The sequence below is a fragment of the Sciurus vulgaris genome (assembly GCF_902686455.1).
Source record: "Sciurus vulgaris genome assembly, chromosome: 7".
Lineage (NCBI taxonomy): Eukaryota > Metazoa > Chordata > Mammalia > Rodentia > Sciuridae > Sciurus > Sciurus vulgaris.
The window spans coordinates 125,938,121-125,964,402 of NC_136467.1; the positions used below are offsets into that span (position 1 = coordinate 125,938,121).

Consider the following 26,282-nt stretch of genomic DNA (forward strand, 5'->3'; position numbering starts at 1 on the left):
ATTTTAATGTGGTGCTGAGGATCAAACCCAGGGTCTCATGCATGCTAAGAGAACACTCTACCACTGAACCACAACCCCCGCCCTGTTTCATATTTAAAAGCATTGAAACATTCATAGTATAAAATTATGCAGACAGAAGGTAAGGCAGGAATTGAGGGGCCCTCAATGGTCAAGGAAAACCAGTGTTGGAGGTTTCTTGGTAGGAGGCAGAAAAAGGACACTTAAAATAAATCTCATTTACCATAATTTTATATATAATGTTAAAATATAGTAAAATAATGAGGATACCTAGTATAGCACAGCTGCAAGCACCTCACATAAACCCCAACCCCAAGTTACTAAACATGTGTTTCCACATTGTAGAGATGAGGTAACCAAGTCTCAAGAAAGTGCTAGTCAGAGCAGGGCTGCACGATCTAAGCTCCCTGAGAAGGCTCAGGAGCTCTCAGCAGAGACTGACACCCCAACTGTCTGAGTCCAGTGTGGTCACTTGGCTCCCTCTGCTGCTGATCCCGGACTTGTAGGCTCAGGCACTCTGTGGAAGAAGGGAAACAGTCAGTGTTCAATTGTAGAATATTTCTGTTTATTCCCTTGGGACCTCTCTCTCCTAGTTCCTCAAAAATCAGATTTGGCCTTTCTCTGAGGGAAGAAAATGCCCAGACTTTTTTTCTCCCTCTCATTCCATTTTCTTTCTTTTTTTCTTTTTGGACAATGGAACTATTTATTTTAAAACCAAACCACTAGGAAAGTATATCACAGGCTTGACAGAGCAAACAGACAGGCTATATTATCGTTTCAAGTAATAAGTTGGTAAAAAGACAACATGCTCCTTATTCAGAAGATAAGGTGCCATGCTGGGGCTGGAACACTGCATGTTGCAAAGGCCCCAGGCAAAAATGGTATTTGGTAAAGAGTGTGGGGTGCCCCTCCTTTGCTTTCAAAGTGTGTGTGTGTGTGTGTGTGTGTGTGTGTGTGTGTGTGTCACCACTTGTCCTGGTACAAACTGTTTACTTTTTGACTTTCCTCTTGTCAGGAGATTATCTCAGTAAGGCTCTGTTAATTCAGGGAACTAAGTAAGCAATGCTGGATTTAGGCTTCTGTTCCATGAAAACCATTTCTTTTTTCCTTCCAAGTATGGTACTTCATAATTTTCTTAGCTAGGAAACAGTCACTATTTTACTGTTTATTTCCAGACACCGATATATGTATCACAATAAAAAATTCCTTTCTCTTCAAGGGGGAAAGATTATCCTGTCACTTTGCTGCAGAAAGCCTCAGGGTACATATGCTGGTGGTGGAAGCTCTGCTTTCCATACTAAATGTGACATTGCCTCTCATGTTTTTGCAGTGGTCTCCCAAATGAAAGATGAAATAAGAATTTCAAGAAATCCATATCTTGATGACCATAAAGGGTATACACATGGAACCTTTCCAAGTTCTTATCCAAACTACTCTTCCTCTCAAATTCACATCTTAAATCCACTTAATGCCTTGTATATAAAAAAACTACCAAACAAAATAAAGACGTGGAAACATTTTCCCCCTTCTAGATTATTCATCTCCTGGATTTTGTTTCACGGCTTATGGAAAATGTTATGATACTTTTGGTAAATAAAACAGAAACACCTCTCTTCAAACTCCACCAGGTCACCAGCAGTCCAGAAGAATGTGCCATCCTGTAGGTACATGTGTTGTAAGAATCTGCTTGCTACCTTGGGGGGCTCTGGCTTGGTATAAGGGAGCTCTCTACTTTCAGGACAACCACTTGCCATGTGAAATTTAGGCTCTAAAAGGTTCTCCTTTTCCTCAAATTTTAGCACCATTTTTTTTTTTTCCATTTCACTTTCTTGGATCAAAACATAAAGGAATCAGTGTCCAGAGTCAAGTTTTATATGCCTTAAACTTGTTACCATCTTTAGTTTCTTCATTCATCAACTTTGCTTAAAAGACTAAAATTCCCATTCCTCTTTTTAAATAGATTCCTGCTCTCAGCCCCACTGGCCACTGGCAAGAACTTTTTTTTCCCAATGGATGGGAGAGACTCTTTCATCTTCTTGGTGATAGTTGGGATGAGCTGCATGTGGTCATCCACACACTTGGTCACACAACTGTCCAGCTGCCGCTTCACCTGAAGCTCTTTACTCCCAGCATCTATTGAATCTTTGGCTTTGTCATTGCAATGCATGGTAAACCGGGCCAGATGGTCCTGGAACTTCTCTAACTCATTGGTCACCAAGGGGTTCCTGCTTCGTGAGGCTGCCCTAGACTCCCTACCTCCATCCCTATCAGGAACTCATACAGATCACAGCACTCACATCCCACAGGAGTCTTCTTCCCAACGCAGAATAGGGGGTTTCCTGAGATCCTGCAGTGTAGACTGTTGACTCACCCTCTACACCCTGGAATTGCCATGGTCACAGTCCAGGTCTCCCACTGGGGGCACTCCCACAAGGCATCTCCAAGCGTGATATTTAGTGCACAATTACCACATGGATGCTGGAGAACTGCTATTCCCCTCATACAGCTAAAACTGGGAATACCCTTACTGAGATTCAACATTTAAAGAAGAAATTTGCAAAAATAAGCAACAGGCCTTTCCCACTCTTTTCCTGGGCACTATCCTAGTGACATTTCAGGCAACCATTTCTGATCACAGGGAAAGTAGAACTAACATTCCCCTTGCTCCCTCTGTTGGAGAGGCCACAGCTGGGAGCAGCAGAGAGCACAGAGCTGCCTGCCCTACTAATGGAGTCACTTGGATGGGCCTCTGCTCTGAAGCAGTCTGCCCTAGCCTTTGGGGACAAACACCTCCAGGGGCTACACTGGAAAATGGTAGACATAGAAGAAAAACAGTGACCACAGCTGCCCCATAATGGGCTGGTCTCTCTCCCTAGATGGTCAGGGAGATCGGCTATTTTCCTATCCATGTCATCTGCAGGGCCACTCCAGGAGGAAGAGCTGTGTGGTGGGGACAGAGTGGGGACTGGGAGGCCCAAGTGACCCTGAAGACATTCAGAAGACAGCTTCTGGGGAGGCTGGAGATGCTACACATGGAACAGAGGTGACCGTCTGTGCTGCAGAGCCATGGGCCTGCTCTACAAGGGCCTCCCAGGGGCTGCACTGGCAGGGCTCTGGCCCTGTGGGTCTTTTTCTTGGTTTGCTCATGACAGCTGGAGAGACTGGGGGAGAGTGAGGGGAAGGGAGCAGAGACATCACCACTCATGAAAATCCTCTCCAGCTTCTAAGCACCCAAAGATCACAACTTATTTATTCTGTGACCTCCTGAGGCCATGATAATCTAGGCCACACCAATCAGCCCACCATTCCCAACACAGATCCCTGGTCAAGCCTGCAGAGCTGAGAGAGAGATGAGACAGCAGGAGCCACAGCACCACTGCTGCTCACTCCTCCCTCTGCAGCCAGAGGAAGCTGATGCTGGACTTTCAAAAAGGTTGACACCCTGGCTTTTGGCAGGCCTAAGGGTGTACCTGGAGACATGGCTCCCAGCTCATCACAAACACAACCTCCATCCCCTGTTCCGGAAGCTTGGTCACCACCACTGCTCTCCATGCAGCGGGAGGCATGAGGGGTCCATAAACGCCAAGCAGGTCCTGCCATCTCCAGTCGCTGACCACTTTTCTCACCTGAACACTCCACAGCAGATGTTGTCCTCCTCTTCTTGTAGCAATAGACACAAACAAGAATCACAGCAAAAGGAACAGCTCCAGCAGCAACACACCCAAAGATGATCCACGGGTTTGGGAACAGCGATGCAGTCCCTGAAAGCAGGCTTATTACACTCTGGGTACTGAAACCTCAAGTATCTCCCCTCTCACCACCCTGGTCACTGATTCACCTGGTTTGGAACCCCTGCTGGGACCCCCAGGCTCACCACAGGACACAGAGCCAGTGCTGGTATTCCTGCTGTGTCCCACATGGCAGCTGAACCTCTGCTCCTGTCCTTGGGGAATCCTGGTGGACACCCAGGTCTGGTAGGTTCCATTCCCATATGGCAAGACACCCCCAGACCACTGTGTGTCCTGGCTCAGGGGTTCCCCATCCTGATGCCAGGTCACAGAGATATCCTGGGGATAGAAGCCCAAAGCCCAACATGTCACATGGATGGTGTCCTCTGAGGCCTCATCACAGGTCACATTCACTGCTGGAGACACTGGAGAAAAAAGGGCAAAGCTAGTCAGCCATCTGACCAAGAGTCACTGTCCTCTCCACTCTGCTGACTCTGGTCTAAGACCTCATAGACCCTATACCTGCCACAAGTCAGTTCTCAGCCTGGGGCCTGAGTCCTCTGACTGGTAAGAGGATGGATCTCAGGCTTGTGGCCTCACATTCTCACTTCACATGATGATGTTGAGGGGCTGTTACAGGGATTCTGGTTTGTGAAGTCATGAGGAGTATTTTGGAGGGTCCAAGATTATGGACTCAGGTGGGAGCTTTCTGTAATACCAGGCTGGCAGGCAGGCAGGCAGGTGGCAGCTCACTAGTGTCTTGGCACATACACCCTCCTGTCTCCATCTAGTGGTGTAACAGAACAAGCAAATCACAACAATAAACTCACACAAGGTCCCCTGGGCAGAGGCTCCAGGGGAGTGGGAAGAGCCCATCCAGGAGACTTGATATCTCCTAAGTCTTTCACAAAGCTCTCCATGCACGTGGGCCCAGTAATCCTTGCTTTGCATGCCATCTGCATCCCAGGAATTCTTGACTTCCATAGCCAAGTTCTGAGCTGAGGATGGCTGCACCTTCCAGCTGCGAGTCTCCGGATCATATAAGAGGAAGGGTTCCTCATCATAGTGGAAATTCCAGAATGCCCTGGTGCTGTTGTCCTCTTGAATCTTGCAGCCCCGAGTTTCCTGGAGGGAATGAGACCCTGTCCCCACCCGCCAGTCACTTCTTCATCCCCTGGTCCCCCTTATCTCCCTGCCCACCAACTGAAAAATACTAGCCTGCAGAAGACCTCAACCTGGCTCTCCTCAAAGTCCCCTGTGCTGAGCTGCATGGAGCCCATTGCTTGCCCTCCCCATTCAACTGCACTGAGAAGACATAGGTCCCTGCTCTTTTCACCAGACTCCCTGGAGAAAACCTCACATCATACTTGCCCCCACTATCACTTACCTCCTTTCTGCTCCTGCCAGGCATTGATATCTGCCAGGGTCATTTTTAGATTCTTGATGTGCTCTGCCAAGTCCTGCATCTCTGTGTTCCAGTTCTCAGTTCCCAGAGGTTTTTCTGCCCATGGCCCCCGGGGCTCTGCACTTCTTTGATTGTCACTATCATATTGAAGGAAGAGATGATGGTCCCAATAACCCTCAGCGAAGGACCTTGATTGCACTGATCCACCTTGGGACCTCACTGTGAGGTTATAGTGGAGACTGTGAGCCCCTGTGGAAGAGGAAACCACAGATGACACCTCTTCCTGAAAACAACTGCTCATTACTGCTCACCACAAAGGCTCTGCTGTCTTGAGCACCCTGAGGAGGTGGCAAACATACACAGACAGAGAGACAGAAGAAAGGTTTCCAATAAAATGAAGACAGGAAAGTAGGGAGGAAGGAGAGCAGGACTGAGGAATGGAGAAAGGGGAAATGGAGAGGGGCAGGCATGTAGGCCAGGGCCTAAGACAGGGTCATGGATGGCCTAAGTGTACAGAGGGGTGTTCAAGAGGAGAGTCTGGCCTGCAGAGGCAAGGAAGGTGCATGAGGGCCAGAGGTGTATGGCAGGATTTGTCAGAGGGCAGAGAGGGCACAGGAAGGGAAGAGGGTGGGTGGACCTATGGTCATATGTAAGTAGCCCTGGCAGGGAAAGGGCCCAGAGGGAGATGCTGTCTCTATTCTTCTTGTGGATAAGGTCAGGCATACAGGGTGTGGCAGTGGGAGGGAGGGTAAGAGACCCCAGGTGGGGAAGGTAAAATTGTCCTGCTAGCATCTCCTAGGCACAGGCAAATGGCAGTATTTCCAAAGTATCTTTTCAATAGATGGTGCTGGAAAAACTGGATTTCCACACACAAACAATGAAGTTTGACCCTCTACTCACTCACAGACAAAAATTAACTCAGGACTGGTGATGTAGCTCAATGATAGAGTGGTTGCCTAGCTTGTGCAAGTTCCTGGGCTCAATACTCAAGAGTATGTACACACACACACACACACACACACACACACACACACACACTCAAAATTTTAAAAATGCAAATTATAAAACCGAACAAGAAGAATACACATTGGCAGACTCATATTGTGATATATGCCTGAAATCCCAGCTATTCAGACAACTGAGGCAGATGAATGCAAGTTCAAAGCCAATCTGGCAACCTGTCTCAAAATAAAATTTTAAAAAGGCTTGAGGGTAGCTCAGTGGTAGATCACTTACTAGCATGCGAGAGACCCATGGTACCAAAAATATATATATATATTATATATGTGTGTGTATGTGTGTGTGTGTGTGTACATATATATGTACATGGATATATATACATATATATATATTTGAAAATATATTGGTAGTAATCTTCACAACAAAGATTTGACCACATTTTCAATGATATGACACCAAAAGAACAAACAATATAGAAAAGAAATTGATAAGCTGGACTCAACAAAATGAAATGAAAAACACAAAAACATCTGTACACCAAAGGACACCCACAGAAATGGTGACCTGCAGAACAGGACAAAATAGTTGCATGTCACATATCTACTAAGAGATGAACCTTCAGAATATATGAAGAAATCCTGAGTTGGGGTGGGTTCAGCTGTAAAGCACTTGCATAGTATATGCAAGGGTCTGGGATTGATTCCTGGGATTGATTACAAAACAAGCAAACAAAAAAGAATCTCAACAACTCAAACATTAAAAAATATTGAACCTATTCAGAACTGGGCAAAGGCTCTCTACAGCCAATTCCCTGAGGAGATACACAAATAGCCAGTAAGCACATGAAGAGATATTCAACTTTAGGAATCATTGGGGAAATGAAATTAAAAGCACAATAACATTCTATTTTCGACCCATGAGGGATGGCTACTGTTTAGAATAAGCAATGCAGAACGAACAAGTTCATAACTACGTAGAACACTGCAGCACTGGTGCATTGCTTGCCTATATATACAATGGTGCAGCTCCTATGAAAGTTGCATGGTGTTTCCTCCAAATGCTCAAAAGATACTTTCTATGTGATCCAGCAATTCTATTTCTGGGCATAAACACAAAAGTACTGAAGGCAGGGAAATGCAGAGATATGTCTATACCCACATTCATAGCAGCATTGTTCCCAAAAGACAAAAGGTAGAAGTAACCCCAGGATCTATCAACTGATGAATACCTAAACAAAACATGGCTTATATGCAAAATGAATATTATTCAGCATTAAAAGGAAAGAACATTCTGATAATTGCTATACTATGGATGATCTTGAGGACATTATGCTAAGTGGAAAAGCTAGTCATGAAAGAACAAATTCTATGTGATTGCACTTATATGAGGCACCTAGGGAGTTGAATGTAGAATGCTGGCAAAAAAGACCACAGGAACTGGGGTGGGGAGGATGGAGGTTACTGTTTAATGGGTACAGAGTTTTGGTTTCCACAAAAGTATGAACACAATTAATGCTACTGAACTGCACGCTTAAAACTGTTAAAAGAGTAAAATGTACATTATATATATTTTACTACAATAAAATACCAAACAGAAATCAGGGCAGTATACTAAGATTAATGTAAAATGAGAAAGAAAAAGGAAGTGGAGACCTGAGAAGAAAGAATCAAGGCAGGTGGACAAGCTGCACAGCCTAGGTAGGCCCTTCATAGCAGGAGTGGCAGAGGGGGAACAGATCACAGCCCAAAAAAGCATCAGATTAGAAAACCATCAGAGAGGTCTGGGGGTGTTGCTCAGTGGTGGAGTGCATGGTTGAGGCTATGGGTTCAATGCCCAGCACAAAGAAAGAAATGAACAAACAAATAAAAAACATCCCAGGAGGAAACTGGTGCTGGGAGAGGCCAGAGTAGGGGACCAACCAAGTGGCAAAACACAGATTTTGGATACATGGTAGAGGGAGCCAAAGCCCTCTGAGGTAAAGGAGCCTAAAAACGGAGGAGGAAGGTCAAAGAGCAGAAGGACCAAGAGCCTTTTCCTGGTATGGATGGGGAGCGGAGATGAAAAGGGCAAAAGAGAGTATTGGCCTCGGCAAGGAATGACCTGTGGGCGGGAGGTGAACATGGCATACAGGTGACCCTGGGAGAACTTGGGTTAGGGTGAGGGCAGGGGTGTTGCTCTGGATGAAGACGGATGGGAGTGGCTGTAGTGATTGCAAAGCTTCCACCAGAGGGGGCTTCTGACAGATGCAAGTTGGTGAGGGCCAAGGCAGGTAGGCAAGGGTGGTGAAGAAAAGGTCCCACAGCCGAGTGGTCCAGAGGGACCAGGGAAAGACAGAGTCCAGCACCTGCAGGCTGGAGAGTGAAGGCCTCAAAAGGGTGAAGGTTTGGATGAAGAAGTGGGCAAGGGACCATCAAGACGGAGATGCCTGCACTGGAGGGAGAAGGAGGATGTAGTGCTGAGAGCAGCAGGGAGGACAAGGTGCTTAAAGCCAATGATTGTCAGCACCAGGACTCCTGCTGGCGAGGGCGCAGAGCAGTGGGGGTGAAGGGAACACCCACTGGACTGAAGGCTCCACCAAAAATTTAGTGTCATCAGTCTGCGAATGTAGCTCAGTTGGAGATCACTTGCCTGGCATGCCTGAGGTCATGGCTTAATCCCCAACTCCACAAAAAAGAAAAAGGAAAAGGAAAAAAGCAAAACCAGTTAGGTTTATTAATATTCTAATTTCATTCTACATAGAAGTGGGAAAAATTTCTAAAATTCACATGGAACTACAAAAGACCCTGTTATGGTTTAGATAGGAGGTGTCTCCCAAAAGCTCATGTGTGAGATAATGCAAGAAAGTTTAGAGGTGAACTGACTGTTATGAGAGTCTCGACCTAATCAGCTCATTAATCCACACCTAGGATTAACAGGGTGGTAACTGTAGACAGGTAGGGTATAGCTAAAGAAGGTGAGTCATGGAGGTTTGCCTTCGGGGTATATATTTTGTCTCTGTTGATTGGAGCTCACTCTCTCTGCTTCCTGGTGAAATGTCCTGAGCTGCTTTCCTCCACCTCACTCTCCTGCCATGATGTCCTGCCTTACCTAGGGCCCTGAGGAATGGAGTAGTCTATCTATGGATAGTAACCTCTGAAACTGTAAGCCCCCAAACAAACCTTTCCTCTCCTAAAATTGTTCAGATCTTTTGTTCATAGCAGTGTAAGAGCTGACTAAAACAGGTGTCCAAAAATGAAAGCAATATTGACCAAAAAGAACAATGCTGGGAATATCACAATGCCAGATTTCAAAATAGATAACAAAACTATAGTAAATGTGTACAACCATAGAAATGAAAAGTTACACCTTCATTTTTGTACATGAATCAAAATGCAGACTGTAAAAATAAAAATTTAAATTAAAAAACTATAATAAATGAAACAGCATGATATTGGCATGAAAACAAATGCAATGACCAATGGAAAAGAACCTGGAAATAAAAATAGTACATGGATTCTTCACAAAGGTGCCGAGTATACAAAATGGGAAACAAATGGGTATCTTGATAAATGTTGTTGAGAAACCAAGATATTCAAGACAAAAGTATGAACATGGACCTTTACTTCAGCCCTTATACAAAAATCAAACTCAAAATACATTTAAGATTTAAATGTAAGACCTAAGGCAGGGTATGATAGAGCAGGCATATAGTTCTACTTAATTTGGAGGTTGAAACTGGTTGAGCACATGAGTTCAAGACCAGCCTGAGCAAAAAGAGGAAGAACTCTCACCAAAACACACACACACACACACACACACACACACACACACACACACACATATGTCACCTGAAACTATAAATCTACCAGAAGAAAACACGGGTGCAAAGTCCCTGACGTTGGTCTGGATAGAACTTTCTTTGATATGATCCTCAAAGCACAGGCAACCAAAGAAAAAACAGACCAATAGGAAAGCATTCAACTAAAATGCTTCCACTCAAGAAAGAAAATAATTAAGAGAGTGTAAGACAGTGAAAGGATAACTCAAACACTGGGAGAAAGTATTTCCATATCATACCTCAGATAAAGGGTTAGTATTAAAAATACACAAGGAACACAACTTCCCAATTACAAACAATGAGAACCCCTATTTAAAAATGGCCAAAGAAGAGAGATTCAAAATGGTGCATTAGAGGATGTCTTCATTTCCAGTTGCTCTGTGGCTCAGGATTCAAGCAGTAGGAGTACTGCTACTCAGTGTAGTGGGTGAAAGAGGAAATTCACTGAAATTTAATATCAAACAGTCAAAGGCTCTTAGAGACTCAGAAATTCTTGTGCAAGGAACAAAAACTAGAAATACACTTGAAACCAAGCTGATTCACCACAAAGGGAAGGGATAACACAGAGAGAAAAACACATTTGTCACAAAAACACCTGTAGATCAGAAAAGCAGTATGTATTTAGCTGATCCATAGGCTGCACAGTGAATGGGTGTTTGAAAGGGGCTCTGTGTTTCTCAACTGGCAAGCAGACAGCTGAGGTGGGAACCATTTTCAGGAGGCCGTGCTGCTGCTTGCTGCTGTGAGACCAGGAGATCATAACAAATATTGCCACTCTGTCTTGACAAGCACCTACAGTGTGGCCTAGGTTGCACCTAGAACAATGAGCGAAACAGGCATAGAGAATACTAAGCCCAGGGGGATGCAAGTCAGAAATACCAGAAGTACAACTCGCATTCCCTTTGAGTCTGGTGGCTCACATGAGCAGCTAAAGAGGGAATCTGAACAGGAGGGCATGATCACACAGGGACTAAGCCTGTGAAAGCCACATTTGTACGCAGCTGAGTGTGTAAGACCTGTGTGGGGTTGGCTCACCTGCCCCACGAGTAGAGTCCTTGGGAGGTTCCAGAGATCAGACTCCCTGCAGAGATCGGCATCTGCCTGGCCATAGAGGTGTGTTTATCTAATCTGTCCAGAGCAGATACCATCCAACAAACTTTCTAAGGTCGGAACAGACCCAGCCACAACCACCAGATCTCCCCTCTTAAAACTCTGCAGCATTACTATATGACTGTTATACTGTAGATTTTTTTTCTCCTTATTGAAAAATTTTAAGTTTTTATTTCTTTACTTTTCTTGCTCTTTTCCTTTTGTTTACCTGTTCCCTCAGAGTCTCTTTCTCCCTTTTTTGCATGCGAACATCCAATTTCTTTTGATTACAATCTCACCCTTTCTATTATCTAGAACTTCTGTATATTCTTTTCTTATTCCATTAACAGCTACATTCTACATCTCTCTGCATCCTCTTTGACCTCCATTAGAAACTGCAGACCTTATTGCAAATCTGTTTGTTTTACTGAAGATAATATTTGAACTCATTCTGTTTATTATGACAATTTTGTTATTGTCCTCGTAGGGGCTACTTGGTGTAGGATTGCATAGTGTCGGAACTGGGCACTGCTAATATTGATCTCCCCTTAAAGAAAAGTTTTTGGAAACCTATCAGGCCACTATAAGCCTATAGGGGGAAATCTGCAATACCCCAGATCTGCACTGCTAGAGGGGAAGATACATGAACATCATGAAAAAACAAGGGAAGAAAATGATCCAAACAAATCTAGATTCTATATTAACAGAATCCAATGACAGTATGTTAGAAGAAATGTCAGAAGAGGACTTCAGATTATACATGATTAAGATGATTCGCGAAGCAAAGGATAAGATAAGAGAGCAAATGCAGGCAATGAATGATAATACCAATAAGCTGACAGAGCAACTGCAGGAAGCAAAAGATCATTTCAACAAAGAGGTAGAGATTCTCAAAAAAAACCAAATGGAAATCCTTGAAATGAAGGAAACAATAAACCAAATAAAAAACTCAATGGAAAACATCACCAAAAGACTAGACCACTTGGAAGACAGAACCTCAGACAAAACATTTAATCTCGAAAATAAAGTTGCCCAAACAGAGAAGATGGTAAGAAATCATGAACAGAATCTCTAAGAACAATGGGACATCATGAAAAGACCAAATTTAAGAATTATTGAGATTGAGGAAGGCACAGAGATACAAACCAAAGGAATGAACAACAATGAAATAATATCAGAAAATTTCCCAAACCTGAAGAATGAAATGGAAAATCAAATACAAGAGGCTTACAGAACACCAAATGCACAGAATCACAACAGATCCACACCAAGGCACATTATAATGAAAATGCCTAACATTCAAAATAAAGATAGGATTTTGAAGGCCGTGAGAGAAAAGTATCAGATTACATATAGGGGGAAACCAATACAGATAGCAGCCAACTTCTCAACCCAGACTCTAAAAGCTAGAAGGGCCTGCAGCAACATATTTCTGAAAGAATGTGGTTGCCAACCAAGAATCCTATACCCAGCAAAACTAACCTTCAGATTTGAAGATGAAATAAAATCCTTCCATGATAAACAAAAGTTAAAAGAATTTACAAATAGGAAACCTGTGCTACAGAATGTTCTCAACAAAATATTCCATGAGGAGGAAATGAAAAACAGCAATGAATGTTAGCAAACGGAGGAACTACCTTAGAGAAAAACCACTCAAAGGAGAAACCAAGCCAAATTGAAAACCAAAAATAAGCCCAAATGACTGGGAATACAAATCGTATCTCAATAATAACCCTGAACGTTAATGGCCTAAACTCATCAATCAAAAGACATAGACTGGCAGAATGGATTCAAAAGAAAGACCCAACAATATGCTGCCTGCAAGAGACTCATCTCATAGAAAAAGACATCCACAGACTAAGGGTGAAAGGATGGGAAAAAACCTACCACACACATGGACTCAGTAAAAAAGCGGGGGTTTCCATCCTTATATCAGATAAAGTGGACTTCAAGCCAAAGTTAGTCAGAAGGGATAAAGAAGGACATTTCCTACTGCTTAAGGGAACCATAAATCAGGAAAACATAGTGATAGTAAATATTTATGCCCCAAACAATGGTGCATCCCTGTACATCAAACAAATCCTTCTCAATTTCAGGAATCAAATAGACCACAACACAATAATTCTGGGTGACTTTAACGCACCACTGTCACCACTAGATAGATCTTCCAAACAAAAACCAACCAAAAAAACCATAGAACTCAATAACACAATCAATAACCTAGACTTAATAGACATATATAGAATATTCCATCCATCAACGAGCAGATTCACTTTCTTCTCAGCAACACATGGAACCTTCTCGAAAATAGACCATATGTATGCCACAAAGCAGCCCTTAGGAAATGCAAAAAAATAGAGATGAGATATTGCCTTGTGTTCTATCAGATCATAACAAACTGAGAGTGGAAATCAATGACAAAATAAAAAACTGAAATTACTCCAACACCTGGAGACTAAATACTATGCTATTGAATGAAACATGGATAACAGAAAACATCAGGGAGGAGATTAAAAAATTCTTAGAGGTCAAAATCTCTGGGACACTATGAAAGCGGTACTAAGAGGAAAATTCATTGCATGGAGCACATTCAAGAAAAGAATGAAAAGTCAACAACTAAATGACCTAACATTACAGCTCAAAGCCCTAGAAAAAGAAGAACAGAATAACAGCAAAAGTAGTAGAAGACAGGAATAATTAAAATCAGAGCTGAAATCAATGAAATTGAAACAAAAGAAACAATTCAAAAAATCGACAAAACAAAAAGTTGGTTCTTTGAAAAAGTAAACAAAATAGACAAACCCTTAGCCACACTAACAACAAGGAGAGAGAAAACTCAAATTACTAAAATTCATGATGCAAAAGGAAATATCACGACAGACACCAATGAGATACATAACATAATGAGAAGCTACTTTGAAAATCTGTATTCCAACAAAATAGAAACTACCGAAGACATTGACAAATTTCTAGAGACATATGCTCTCCCAAACTGAATCAGGAGGGCATACATAATTTAAACAGATCAATATCAAGCAATGAAATAGAAGAAGCCATTAAAAACCTACCATCCAAGAAAAGCCCAGGACCAGACGGATTCTCAGCCGAGTTCTACAAGACCTTCAAAGAATAACTCATTCCAATACTTCTCAAAGTATTCCAGGAAATAGAAAAGGAGGGTACCCTACCAAACTCATTCTATGAAGCTGATGTCACCCTCATACCCAAACCAGGAAAAGACACATCAAGGAAAGAAAATTTTAGACCAATATCCTTGATGAATATAGATGCAAAGATCCTTAACAAAATATTGGCAAACCATATCCAAAAACATATTAAGAAAATCATGCACCACGATCAAGTGGGGTTCATTCCTGGAATGTAAGGATGGTTTAACATCCATAAATCAATAAACGTAATCCATCATGTCAATAGACTTAAGGATAAGAATCATATGGTTATTTCAATTGACGCAGAAAAAGCATTTGACAAAATACAACACCCCTTCATGCTCAAAACACTAGGAAAAATAGGGATAGTAGGAACATACCTGAACATTGTAAAGGCTATTTATGCTAAGCCCATGGCCAACATCATTCTTAATGGAGAAAAACTGAAACCATTCCCTTTAAAAATGGGAACAAGACAGGGATTGTCCTCTTTCACCACTTCTATTCAACATTGTCCTCGAAACTCTAGCCAGAGCAATAGGCAGACAAAAGAAATTAAAGGGATACAAATAGGAAAAGAGGAACTTAAGCTGTCACTATTTGCTGATGACATGATTCTATATTTAGAGGATCCAAAAAACTCCTCCAGAGAACTTCTAGACCTCATCAATGAACTCAGCAAAATAGCAGGCTATAAAAATCAACACGCGTAAATCTAAAGCATTTTTATACACAGTGATGAAACAGCTGAAAGGGAAATGAGGAAAACAACTCCATTTGCAATAGCCTCAAAAAAAATAAAATACTTGGGAATCAATCTAACCAAAGAGGTAAAAGATCTCTACAATGAAAACTACAAAACATTGAAGAAAGAAATTGAGGAAGACCTTAGAAGATGGAAAGATTTCCCATGTTCTTGGATAGGCAGAATTAATATTGTCAAAATGGCCATATTACCAAAAGTGCTATACAGATTCAATGCAATTCCAATTAAAATCCCAATGATGTACCTTACAGAAATAGAGCAAGCAATCATGAAATTCATCTAGAAGAATAAGAAACCCAGAATAGCTAAAGCAATCCTTAGCAGGAAGAATGAAACAGGGGGTATCACAATATCAGAAGTGCAACTATACTACAAAGCAATAGTAACAAAAATGGCATGGTATTGGCACCAAAATAGACAGGTAGATCAATGGTACAGAATAGAGGACATTGACACAAACCCAAATAAATACAATTTTCTCATACTAGACAAAGGGGCCAAAAATATGCAATGGAGAAAAGATAGCCTCTTCAACAAATGGTGCTGGGAAAATTGGAAATCCATATGCAACAGAATGAAACTCAACCCATATCTCTCACCGTGCACAAAACTAAACTCAAAATGGATTAAGGACCTCGGAATCAGACCAGAGACTCTGCAGATTATAGAACAAAAAGTAGGTCCAGATCTTCAACATGTCAGCTTAGGGTCAGACTTTCTCTACAGGACTCCCATAGCACAAGAAATAAAAGCAAGAATCAACAACTGGGATAGATTCAAACTAAAAAGCTTTCTCTCAGCAAAGGAAACTATCAGCAATGTGAAGAGAGAGCCTACAGAGTGGAAGAATATCTTTGCCAATCATACTTCAGATAGAGCACTAATCTCCAGAATCTATAAAGAACTCAAAAAACTCTACACGAAGAATACAAACAATCAACAAATGGGCTAAGGGTATGAACAGACACTTCATAGAAGAAGATCTACAAGCAATCAACAAACATATGAAAAAATGTTCACCATCTTTAGTAATAAGAGAAATGCAAATCAAAACTACCCTAAGATTCCATCTCACCCCAATTAGAATGGTGATTATCAAGAATACAAGCAACAATAGGTGTTGAAGAGGATGTGGGGGAAAAGGTACACTCATACATTGCTGGTGGGGATGCAAATTAGTGCAGCCACTCTGGAAAGCAGTGTGGAGATTTCTTAGAAAACTTGGAATGGAACCACCATTTGACCCAGCTATCCCACTCCTCGGCCTATAACCAAAGGACTTAAAATCAGCATACTACAGAGATATAGCCACATCAATATTCATAGCTGCTCAATTCACAATAGCCAGATTGTGGAACCAACCTAGATGTCCTTCAATTGATGAATAGATAAAGAAACTGTGGTATATATATACAATGGAATATTACTCAGCTATAAAGAATAATAAAATTATGGCATTTGCAGGCAAATGGTTGAAATTGGAGAATATCATGCTAAATGAGATAAGCCAATCTCAAAAAACCAAAGGACAAATGAACTCGCTAATAAGCGGATGATGACACATAATGGGGGGTGGGGGGGCAAGAATGGAGGAAAGAGGGACTGTATAGAGGGAAAAGTGGGGTGGGAGGGGTGGGGGGCAAGGAAAAAAATAACAGAATGAATCAAACATCATTACCCTATGTAAATGTATGATTACACTAATGGTATGCTATTACTCCATGTACAAACCGAAACATGTATCCCATTTGTTTACAATAAAAATAAATTAAAAAAAAAGAAAAAAATCAAGAAATTTTTAAATACTTCTAAGAGCTATGTAACCAGCTTCATATTTAAAGAACACCTAATTATCCATGGCATTCTCTCCACCATGGCCTCATCAAATAAAGAATCATGTAATTTAAAAAAAAAAAAAAAAAAAAAAAAAAAAAGGAACTACCATACAATCCAGAAATCCCACTTCTGGGTGTACATCCAAAATTAGTGAAATTAGGCTCTCATAGAGAACATTATAACCTTATTTATAGTAGCAAATACAGGGAAACAACATGTGTGTCTACTGACAGAATGACCAAAAAAAGAAAATGTACTATACACATTGAATGGAATACTGCCCTTTACCAAAGAAGGAAATTCTGGTTTTGTTACAACCCAAATAAACTTGGAGAATAATGGGCAAACTGAAAGAAACTATGCATAGGACATCAGATAATTCATAATCTCACATATACCAGAAATCTGCGGTAATCAAATTCATCAAAACAGAGTAGAATGGTGCCTAACAGAGGTTGGGGGAGAGGGAATTGAGGATATATTAGTCAAAGGTCACAAGGTTTCAATTATGCAAAATGAATAAATCCTTGGGATCTACAAGACAATATGTTCCTGTAGTTAAAGACATACCATGTTTATTATGAAAGGAGATATCATGTTCAATGTTCTTACAACAATTAAAGGAAAAAAATGAGGGAAGAGGAACTTTTACAGGTAATATATTTATGATGATGGCTGCATAGGAGTATCCTTTCCTTCCAAGTTATCAAGATGTGCACATTAAGTGTACACATCTCTTGGTATGTTAATTTTACTTAATTTAAAAAAGGAAAATAAATCATTAAAAAAAACAAGTCAACAAATAAAAATCCAGCTTGTATTTGGAGTTATGTGCTTATTTTCTCAGTGTTGGGAGGAAGAGAAAATATATTTGAATGTATTTCAAATGTTTGCAGGCATTGAGAGTAGGATATGGAAGAATATACAACAACTTGTGAAGTTGGTTCCATTTGAAAGAACATGGACTTGAGGAGAGGAAGGAGAAATTATTTAGTGTGTTATGTCCACTGTTTTACCCAAATGCACTATTTTTGGCATCCAAATGTTGCTAAGGTCAGTATGCTAAGAATCTTGTTATAAACATAAAAATGCAAAAAGTAAAAGCAATCCTGTAATTAGATTGCATCCCTTTATTTTCATAGTTTCCTTTTTCTAGTGTTTATAAATATGTATTTCTAAATTAATCCTAGGTAAAGCCCAACTGAACCAGTTTACATAAATACTTAAGAGTCCGCAAGACTTTCAGGGAATCTGCACAAGACCATATTACCTAAAAATAGAATGCACTTGGAAATATTGGAAATTTATATTGCCATATTTAAAGTAAAAATCATTGTGTATTGAATTTTAAACTTTTTTAATGATTAGCACTGATGGTTTCACACATATAATTTTAATATTTATCCATAGCATTTGTAGGAAATATTTGCAATCACCTTTAATTCAATATTGAATTGATTTTGAAGCCCTTCTTACATACACTCAAATGTTCCATTCACTTAACTCGGTTAATTCTGAATACTACCCAGACACCACTGGCTTCCTGGCTGTTTTTACAATTAACCTCTCGCCTATTGACAACAACATTTTTAATTATTATGCCATGTATTTATGAAATAGAGTATGTCCTCTAAAATAACAGGCTATTGATTTCAGTTGCCATTTTAAATGCAATTGAAAATCTAATCATTTTTTGTAAAGCTACTGAATATTCATTTACTAAACTTTTGTATTCCATCAATACAAAGCTTGCTTCATCTTAGAAGAGTTTGATGGCATTTTATTCAATAATGTTCATTAAGTAACAAACACTTGTGTCTACCATTGTATTGTTTAAAAAAAAAAAAAAAAAACTCTGCAGCAGCCTCAATCTGGTTGATTGGAGAAAACTCCAATCAACAGTACTTCCCATTCCATCACAACTTACACTGCTAAGAATCTGAGAGCTATTTCAACCAGCTTCAGTTTTAGACTACTCCTGCTGGCAACTTTGTGAGCAATATAAAAAGAAGGGGTTAACAAAGCCCAGTGCTTGGTCTCTCTCTCTTCATATAGCCCAAGAAGAAATGGAAAGAATGACAGTTGGACAAAGGCAGGGACTATTCATCCTCTTCAACAGTGAGGAAAAATCTTTTAGTTTTCAAAAGAATAACTTTCCTTTTTTTATTTTTTATTTTTTGTTGTTGTTGTTTTGTTTTTACTGGACTGATTACTTAATGAATATATATACCCATTATGTTTGTTTCCATTTAAACACTCCTTATTTTCCCTTGTCTTCTGAAGGATGGGGTTGTTTTTCATTTTTTCTTTTTGTTTGGTTTTTATTTCTCATTTTTATTTTTCTCCTTTCGTCTCTCACTAACAGCCAAATTCTCTTGCTCTCTTTCTCTCTCTCTCTCTCTCTTTGCTTTTTCCCCATTTATTTTTCTCATCCTTCTTTATAGCCATCACTTGTTACATCTCTTCTGTATTCACTCTGTTCACATTTTGAACATTCTAAACTTTTCTTTACTATCCTATCACATTTCTTCTCTCTTACTGAACAGAATTTTTACCATCTCTTGGAATACCTAATTTATATAACTCCTGATCACACCATTCATGTTGTTGCTACTATTAGTTCTGTCAATGGCATACTTTACACCTGCTGTTGATTTTAATGCCAGACCTAGTTCATGGCTATTTATGTTTTTGCTTCTGGCAACTGCTGACCCCCATATTCCTGTCCTGGGGGTAATTAGTGTTGTAGATGTCATAGGGGGCACTGCAAATTGATTTTAATACTGTATATTGTTTGGTTCAGTTGTTAAAATTTTTTTGTTTCCCTTTTTCTGTGAGGTGCTGGGAATCTACAGGGACACTACAGGTTCACAGGGTAGACACACTGATGCTCAAATAAACCCATCTAAGAGACAGCACATCTTGCACACACACAAATTAATCACACTAACTTCAGCAATATTTAATACAAAGATTGGAAGAGAAAAAAATACAACTAAACACCAGATGCCATATGGGAATGTCTAGGGGGGGCCCTTGGGTCCCATTCCTATATATCCAGCCCTTCAGCAAAAAGAAGAGAATGAACACAAAGGCTGTGAGTACCACACTGCCGAGGATTCTCACCCTAGAGCACTCTAGGACACTGTGGCAGGAGAAGGCCCTGCCCTAAAAAGGCCCACACATAAGAGCAAAAGAGAAACCCATCCCAACATATGCATAAAACCCAAAATAGGTATACAAGAACTATGAAAAAGGAAGCTAACACAACACCTCCTAAAGTTCATAATTCACCAGAAAATTACTCTGAAGATATTCAAGTGGGTGAAATATCAGATAAAGAATTCAAAAGAATGATTATAAGTGATCAATGAATTTCAAAACAACACAGGAAAACACCTGAATGAATTAAGGAAGTCAGTAAAGGGCATGAAAGACAAGTTCAATAAGGAGATAGAGATACTGAAAAAGAACCAAACAGAAATCTCGGAAATGAAGACACAGTAAGTCAAATAAAATATTCATTTGAAAGTTTAATAGGGTAGACCTTGCTGAAGACAGAATCTCAGAGCTCCAGAACAAAGTGGCAGGCCTTGAACATTTGGACAATGTTAAAATAATAAGTATCCATGGCCAGAACATACAAGAACTCTGGGACAACATTGTGAGATGAAATTTTAGAATCATGGAAATTGAAGAGGGTTATGAGAGGCAGGCTAATGGCATGGATAACCTCTTCAGGGAAATAAAGAAAACTTTCCAAACCTCGAGAATGAGAAGGCCATCCAATACAGGAGGCATTGAGAACCCCAAACAGACATCAAAAAGGAACCTTTACAGAACACATTGTAATTAAAATGCCTAACATACAGAGCAAGAATAAAATGAGAAAGCCTCTGGGAAAAATGTCACATCACATTTAAAGGTAAGTCAATCAGAATGACATCTGATTTCTCAGCAAACACTAAAATCCAGGAGGGCTTTAAATGAAGTACTTCAAGCCCTATCAGTCAAGATGGCTATATATAGCAATACTCTCCTTCAGAATCAAAGTAGAAATAAAAACTTTACAAGATAAGCAGAAACAAAAAGAATTCATGAATAAACCTAGATTTCCATCAATGGATGAATGGATAAAGAAAATATGGTATAAATAAATGATGGAGTTTGACTTATCCATAAGGAAGAATGAAATTTTTCTCCATGTTCAGGAAAATGGATGGAATTTGACAACATTATGTTAAGTGAAATAAGCCAAACCCCAGAAAGTCAAGGCTAGAAGGAAAAAAAAAGAAAGAAAGAAAGAAAGAAAGAAAGAAAGAAAGAAAGAAAGAAAGAAAGAAAGAAAGAAAGAAAGAGAAAGAAAGAAAGGGGGGAAGGGTCTCATGAAAATCAAAGGGAAATCAATGGAGTAGAAGAAAGGGACCAGGGGAGGGAGGAGGAGATGGAAAGGGGAAATACTGGGGAATGATATTAGACAAATGCATTGTTATATTGTGTACATGTATGAATGTGTAACAACAAATTCTACCATTATGTACAACTATTATGCTCAATAAAAACATATAGAAAACAAAAAATAGACAAAGAGCCAGGCACTATGGTGCATGCCTGTAATCCCAGCTACTTGGGAGGCTAGGGCAGGAGTACTCCTTGAGCCAAGGAGTTTAAGGCCAGCCTGGGCAACACTGCGGACCAATCTCCAAAATAAAACAAAAGAACAATACACTGGCAAAAATACCTGAAGAATACTAATCAGTCTTAACAACAAGAAAATCAATCAGAGCTAACATCAATCTCCAATATAATTAATTTTAATTATTTAAAATGTTCCTAAAAAACAGAAAATTGTGTCATTTGTGACAATATAGATAAACCTAGATGACATTGAGAATAAAACATACAAATGATCTCACTTATATGTGGAGACTGGGGCAGGCAGGAGGAGTGCTGGTAGAGCACAGGTAGAGAGTAGATAGAAGAGACACTGATCAAAGGGTACAAAGTTTCAATTAGGAGGAATAACTTCTGTGTCATTCTATAGCACATTAAGATGACTATAGTAAATAATTATGTAGTATATGTTGCAAAATAGCTAAAAGAGAATTTTAAAATGATCTGATCACAAGGAAATGGTAGAATTTGAGATGACAGATATGCTAGTTACACTGATTTGATCATTATACAATGTGTTCATGTATCAAAATATCACATTGCATCACACAAATATATACAACTATGTATTAACAAAAAGAAAATAAAACTTGAAAAAAGCAGTCCAACTAAAAATCTTTTTTTTTTTTTTTTTTTTTTTTTCAAGCAAAATTTGGACCTGGGAAGGGGAACTTGCTTACAGCAGCATTGGGTACAGCTCCTTGTAGGCAATGACTCACAGGGAAGGAGAAAGGACCTGCAGTGGGGAGGGAGGGGAGATGAAGCACAGACACCTTAGAAATAGATCAGAGAACTACAGGCAGGAGGGGAGAGCAGGGACAGGGAGGGAAACAGGGCAGACAGGGTGGGGTGTGTGCAACAGGCAGTTGAGGAGTCATGGAGAGGTCTAGTGAGACCACTGGCCTTCACATTAGGGTAAGAGGGGCGTGCAAGAGGGGTGAAGACCACGCCCCCCAGGCAGCAGGAGGCCAGAAGGCCTCCAGAGTGGAGATGAAAGAAGTCACAGGAAGAATCTCTTGGCCGCAGTCCTCAGCTTCTAACCTCCCTCAGTCTGAATGTTTGGAGCAGCCACAGCGCCACAGCCACAGGACCAGGGCAGTGGACACCTGGGATGTCCCTACCAGCTCCTGGCAGGAAGAAAGGAAGACCCCTAACTCCAGGTACTCAGGACTCTAGGGAGAACACGCTGCTGACTCCGGAGAAAGGACAGGGCTTCGGGGGTGCTGGAAACTGTCCCCCTCACTGGTGGGAAGTGGTCCCATGAAAGGCAGTATTAGGTCGGAATTTGGGCGACCATATGAGGGAGAGCGGGGCAACTGAGATAAAGGGCAGCGCGCCACACTGCCACCAATCAAACTGGCAGGAAAACTCTACTGACCCTTACGAGACCTATTACTCAGCAGGACCCCCGCCCATTCCAGCCTATAAAAACCCTGAGCAGCCGGAGCCACGTGCGCGGCTCCCTGTAGGGTAGGGGGTGGGGACTGGGAATTTTTCCCGAGAGCCAAATTCCAACAAAACTTGCTTCGGCCGCTTTCTGTCGGATTTTATTTGGTCCCGAGCTTAAGGGCAGACCTCCAAGGGTCCTTGAATATCTCTCAAAGGAGCAAAGCAGGAGGCAGACCCGGGGACTCCCGGGCGTCCTAAGAACCGGGATGTTCGAAAAGGAAGAGCAAGGCTCAGAGGGGAAGGAGGGAAGCAAGGTAAAGCACAGATCCAGGTGCGGGAGGTGATGGAGGGCTGCGTCCTGAAGATCCGTCTTGAGGTTTTGTGGCAAACGGGCCGCGCCGGGTCCCGCATCCCTGCGCACCCTCCAGAGCCCGCCAAGCGGAGTAGATGTTCCCTGTAAGCCGCCCGCCGCCCAGGATTCGCCAGAGAGCTCCTGCTCTGAAGACACACAATGAGTCCACTCACCAGCGGCGGTACCCAGAGATGCAAAAATGGCGGAGTTGGTCAAGAACAGAATGACAGGGTACAGCCCCATAGCGCACGAGATTGCCACCCTCGCAACTGAGCCGCAGCACTGACCCGAGAGTTCGCGGGAAAGAGGCGCAGGCAGAGTTGACCTGTTTTGGGGTGTGGCTTAATAAGCATTCACCCAATGAGGACGCAAGATCAATCAGGAGCAGAGGGAGGAGCTACGCTTAACACTGAACTTCCCGGCAAGCACAGGACCAAGGCTAAACTATTTCAAAGACACTGGGAGAATGTACACTGGGTTGCACCTGCCTCAACCTTCAGAAAAGCGCCTCTGATTTGGACTTACCAGGTGGTTAGCCACGCAAGTAACGGCAGATAGAAGAATGCTGTAGTGTCAGATTCTGAGCAACTGCCATGGCCCAACCTTAGAAGTACTGCCACATCACTTGGAGCCCAGTGGAATCTCCCCACACAGAAGCACGGGTCTCCATAGCTCATGTATCATCTCACCCCATCTGGCCGGCTCTAGCTTATTCCTTGTATGACACAGTTCCTGAAGAGCCAAGCCTTGTTACTCTGCCAGCACACTGCCCTCAATCAAGTACAGCCTTGCTGGCCATGTCATCAGTAACCAGATTACAAGAACCCTTTGCAGATTTCAGCTACCTCTGCTCTCAGAAGTAGCTTCCGCACTAAAATCGCTCAGGCTCCAAACTCCCTTAGACATTTCAGCCATTCTAATCTACTCCTTCTCCTGCCATTGACTCCATGATCCAGGCAGGTCTCCTTTCCTCTGACCACATCCTGTAACTGTCCTAACTCTCACAGGGCACTCAGGAGTCCCATCAGACTACTCCCCATGGACCAAACCAACACCAACCAGACTCTCTTTGCTAACCCACGTTAGGGTATCTGCATCTTGGGCCCATTTGACCCTCATATCAGACAAGTCTTCAGCCTACTCTACACCTCTCCCACCACTACACACTGCCCCTATTTCCCTACTTTTCTTAACTTCATCACCCTTGGTTACTTCTAATTGACTCTTTCCTCTGCATCTCTAGCTTCCCCAGTCAGCTCCTGAAACCTTTTTACAGCTTCATGTCACTACCTTGGTCCATTCATCTACCATCATCCTAGAATACTACAAAGGCATCTTCCTAAATACTGTACCCATCCCCAGTTGTCACTATAATGCTCCAAACCAACACACAGCTGCTCCATCTGCTGATTTTAACACAGGATGCCTCTACCCTCCCATCAAAGCTTACGGGTGCCACAACCTGCTGTCTAGCATCACCCTGTTCCCCCATTTCTCTGGTGACAACTCCCGAAGGCTCCCCTGGTCTCCTCACCCTATCTTAACAGGATGCTACCGCTAAGCAATCTCCCTGACAACTGCTCCTGCTTCTGCCTTCCAACCATCAAACCTAGCTATATCCTTAAAACCATCCCATGAAGATAGCGGTGATGGTGGCCCAACTTCATGATTATACTAAAAACCACTGAATTGCACATTTTCAAAGTGCAACTTAAGGTAAATGAATTATATCTCAGTAGTAATAGTAATAACCATGCTTACCAGAAAGCTCCTTATACTGGAAGTTTTCCTTGTCCCCAACACACATGGTTTGGTCTTTGGAACACAGGGTCAGTTCTTCCCTACCATGGCTGCTTAGGACAACCACCTGGAAAGTCCTTAATATCCTTGTGCCCAGGCCACAGCCAAAATCTATTTAATAGGTAAAACTAGGTGGGCAGTAGGCTGCAGTGTCTTTCAAAGTTACTTAGTTGTTGCAAATATGTAGGTAAGTTTCAGAACCAGAGTTCTGGCCCAAGCTGGTCCTAACTATTCCTTACCTTGAACCCTTCTTACCATCCATGACATCCCCCAGTGGACCGCACACCATTCCAGGATCAGAAATTGTTCATTTCATCTTTTTTGCCCCTAAATATGCCTTTATAAAAATGAGCTCTACCTATCATCCTTACTATTCCCTAAGGCTGTCGCCTATACTTTCTCTGTGGGTGGAAAGTCCATTCATGGAGACATTTTGGCAAGCTCCTAGACTTACTTTCCTTTTTATTCACTGTGATGATATTTTTTAACCCAGAAGGGACTGAAGGATTGGGGTTCAGTCTCTTTTCTGAGAGGCTATTTTTATTAGTGAGGGTCACAGATGGTGGTGATGCAGAGTAGGAGAGAGGACACAGCTCTCCTGACAGCTGGTCCCAAGCCCTTTCCTCCCATGGTCTACCCTCCTTCCAGAACTTCTTAGGTGGGACAGCTGCAACAATCTGCCTTATTCAGCTCACTCCCCCAAAACACTTACTACATAATAGCTGCATGCTAGGTTTGTTTGTTACAGGGCATTTACATATGACCAAAAGGAGAGAGAAGCCTCAGAGGCGGCCCTGCAGGTCTTGTCCTCAGGATTTGGGGCTCTGGCAGGGCCTAGGCCTGGCTGCCCCCTTCCTCACCAAGACTCTCAGGTAGTCTTTTGTGCAAAGCACTTCTGCCCTTCCCCTTCCCCCAGGCCCCCTTCTTCTCTCATTAAACACCCTTTATCCCTCCATTCTCCCCTTTGGATCCCTGGACTCACAAGAATACCTAGGGTTTTCTCCGTGCTGACCTTGGGCGCCAATGCTGAGTTCCGGAATAGAAAGAGAAACGACCCAGCTCTGACTCATAGAAACCAGAGCGCGGGCTCTTGCGCACAGTTAGGCGTGGTTTGAAGTTTGTGGCGCCAACTTTACTGGGATCGCTGAAGATCACATGTCACTCCCACTTTGACCCAAAGAAAAACAAAACTATTAGTTGATATAAACGCAGATTGAAGGTACTTGTGGGCGCCTGGAGGCGGGCAAGCTGCATCTGGGTTTCGGGTTCCCTAACTGC

The 26,282-nt window shown here is 41.8% G+C and overlaps 1 protein-coding gene across 3 annotated transcripts; it reads right to left on the reverse strand.

The window, feature by feature from the left end:
• Positions 1–231: 231 nt before the first annotated feature.
• LOC306666193 (MHC class I polypeptide-related sequence B-like) lies at positions 232–25,115 on the reverse strand. Of its 3 annotated transcripts, none has more exons than XM_079148130.1 (6): positions 24,966–25,115; positions 5,134–5,400; positions 4,577–4,888; positions 3,893–4,171; positions 3,645–3,779; positions 232–535 (listed from the first exon to the last, which is right to left on the reverse strand). In XM_079148130.1, the coding sequence occupies exons 1-6, from the start codon at positions 25,009–25,011 to the stop codon at positions 417–419; spliced, it is 1,158 nt and encodes a 385-aa protein (XP_079004256.1). In that variant the 5' UTR covers positions 25,012–25,115; the 3' UTR covers positions 232–416. The 3 variants fall into 3 exon arrangements, with proteins under 3 accessions (XP_079004256.1, XP_079004255.1, XP_079004257.1); XM_079148129.1 differs by having other exon boundaries at positions 3,857–4,171; XM_079148131.1 differs by lacking the exon at positions 24,966–25,115 and having other exon boundaries at positions 3,857–4,171; positions 5,134–6,062.
• Between the last annotated feature and the right edge of the window lie 1,167 nt (positions 25,116–26,282).

Coding starts and splice junctions, on each gene's coding strand:
- LOC306666193 (XM_079148131.1), bottom strand. CDS start 5,452: ATGAGCAGTTGTTTTCAGGAAGAGGTGTCATCTGTGGTTTCCTCTTCC. Junction 3,780..3,856: donor CAGCAGGGGTTCCAAACCAG/GTGAATCAGTGA, acceptor GCCTGCTTTCAG/GGACTGCATCGCTGTTCCCA. Junction 536..3,644: donor ATCTGCTGTGGAGTGTTCAG/GTGAGAAAAGTG, acceptor CTTCTTCCACAG/AGTGCCTGAGCCTACAAGTC.